The following is a 1,731-nucleotide window of genomic DNA, read 5'->3' as shown; positions in this document are numbered from 1 at the left end:
GGGGACAGGTGGGGGATATGTGGGGGACACGTGGGGACAGCAGGGACACGTGGGGACAGCGAGGACATGTGGGGACATGTGGGGGACGCATGGGGACATGTGGGGGACATGTGGGGGACACGTGGGGACAGCGGGGACACGTGGGGACATGTGGGGGACACGTGGGGACATGTGGGGGATATGTGGGGACATCAAGGCCACCTGTGTCCCACCTGTCACCTGGGTCCTCAAGGTCACCAATGTCCCTAAAGCCACCCAGGCAACCACGGTCACCATTGGCCCCAGGGCCACCAAGGTCCACCCCCTGTGCCCAGGGCCACCGGGGTCACCAAGGCCACCAATGTGCCCCCAACTCTGAGGCCACCAGGGTCACCAGGGCCACCAATGTCCTCACCTGTCCCCAGGGTCACTGATGTCACCGGGGTCACTGGGGCCATCCCAGCTGTCCCCAGGGCCATCAAGGTCACCGGTATCTCCAGGGCCACTCTGGGGTCACCAATGTCCCCAGGGTCACCAGTGTTGGTCACTGCTGTCCCCAGTGCCATTGTCTGCCCCAGTGTCACCACAGCTGTGTGTCCCCACTGTCCCCAGGGCCGCTTGTGTCACCAGCTGGCACCAGTGTTCCCAGTATGACCCCAGTGTCCCCAGTTCCTCCCTTTGCTGTTTCTGTGCCCTGTGTCACCTGTCCCCTGTTACCTCCCCGAGGGTGACATGGGCACAGCAGCCGCCATCACCAGTGCCGCCATCCTGGGGGAGGCTTGGTGACACCGGTGCCACCTCCGGCCTGGTGTCCCCAGAGGGGGGTGGTGCCGGTGCTGTGGCTGTGCCCGGGGGGTTTGGTGACAGCGGTGTCCCCGCAGGTGGCTGCTCTGGGACAGGCTCCTCCCTGCTGTCCCGGGGGGTGGGCTGGTGACAGCGCCATGGGTGTGCCCAGGGGGTTGGTGACACAGGTGACAGCGCTGTGCCTTGTCCCCGGACAGCCACCCCCCGATGCCGGTGTCCCTGGGGGGTTGGGGACTCTGTGGGTGTCACAAGTGACACGGGTGACAGTGCTTGTCCCCAGGGGGCTGCTCTAAGATGGGCTCCTCCCCGATGCTGGTGTCCCTGGGGGGTTTGGGGACACAGGTGACACGGGTGACAGTGCTGTGCCTTGTCCCAGGTGGCTGTTCCGGGATGGGCTCCTCCCCGATGCCACGCGCGTCGTCGGCTTCGCCCGCTCGCCCCTCACCGTGGAGCTCATCCGGGAGCAGACCCTGCCCTACCTCAAGGTGACAGCGCCGTCCCCTCTGTCCCCTCCTGTCCCCTCCTGTTCTTTCTGTCCCCTCCCAACTCCTCCTGTCCCTTCCTGTCCCTTCCTGTCCCCACCTGTCTTCTCTGACCCCTCCTGTCCCCTCCTGACTCCTCCTGGCCTCATCTGTCCCCTCCTGTTCCTTCTGTCCCCACCTGTCTTCTCTGACCCCTCCTGGCCCCACATGTCCCCAGGTGACCCCTGAGGACAGGCCCTGTGTCCCTGTGTCCCCTCACCTGTCCCTCCCTGTCACAGGTGACCCCTGAGGACAGGCCCTGTGTCCCTGTGTCCCCGTCTCACCTGTCCCCTGTGTGTCCCTGTCCCCTCAGGTGAACCCCGAGGACGAGCCCCGCCTGGCTGCGTTCCTGGCCCTGCAGAGCTTCGTGCGGGGTCAGTACGGGGACGAGGCCTCGTTCCGGGCGCTGGACGCTAACCGGCGGGGG

At 66.1% G+C, this 1,731-nt stretch overlaps 1 protein-coding gene across 1 annotated transcript in view; it reads left to right on the top strand.

Moving 5' to 3' along the window:
* The first annotated feature begins 920 nt into the window (after nucleotides 1-920).
* The window catches only part of G6PD (glucose-6-phosphate dehydrogenase), a 6,837-nt gene continuing 6,026 nt past the window's right edge, over nucleotides 921-1,731 (top strand). Inside the window, exons 1-3 of the mRNA XM_017728658.1 lie at nucleotides 921-996; nucleotides 1,078-1,268; nucleotides 1,618-1,731. Of these exons, the coding sequence (XP_017584147.1) occupies nucleotides 921-996; nucleotides 1,078-1,268; nucleotides 1,618-1,731 (381 nt within the window). The remainder of the gene's footprint in view (nucleotides 997-1,077; nucleotides 1,269-1,617) is intronic.

The sequence above is a fragment of the Corvus brachyrhynchos genome, unplaced genomic scaffold (genome assembly GCF_000691975.1).
Source record: "Corvus brachyrhynchos isolate BGI_N302 unplaced genomic scaffold, ASM69197v1 scaffold1483, whole genome shotgun sequence".
NCBI classification, from domain to species: Eukaryota; Metazoa; Chordata; class Aves; order Passeriformes; family Corvidae; genus Corvus; species Corvus brachyrhynchos.
Note: the sequence above shows the minus strand (reverse complement) of the source record. Positions and strands in the feature narration are given on the sequence as shown.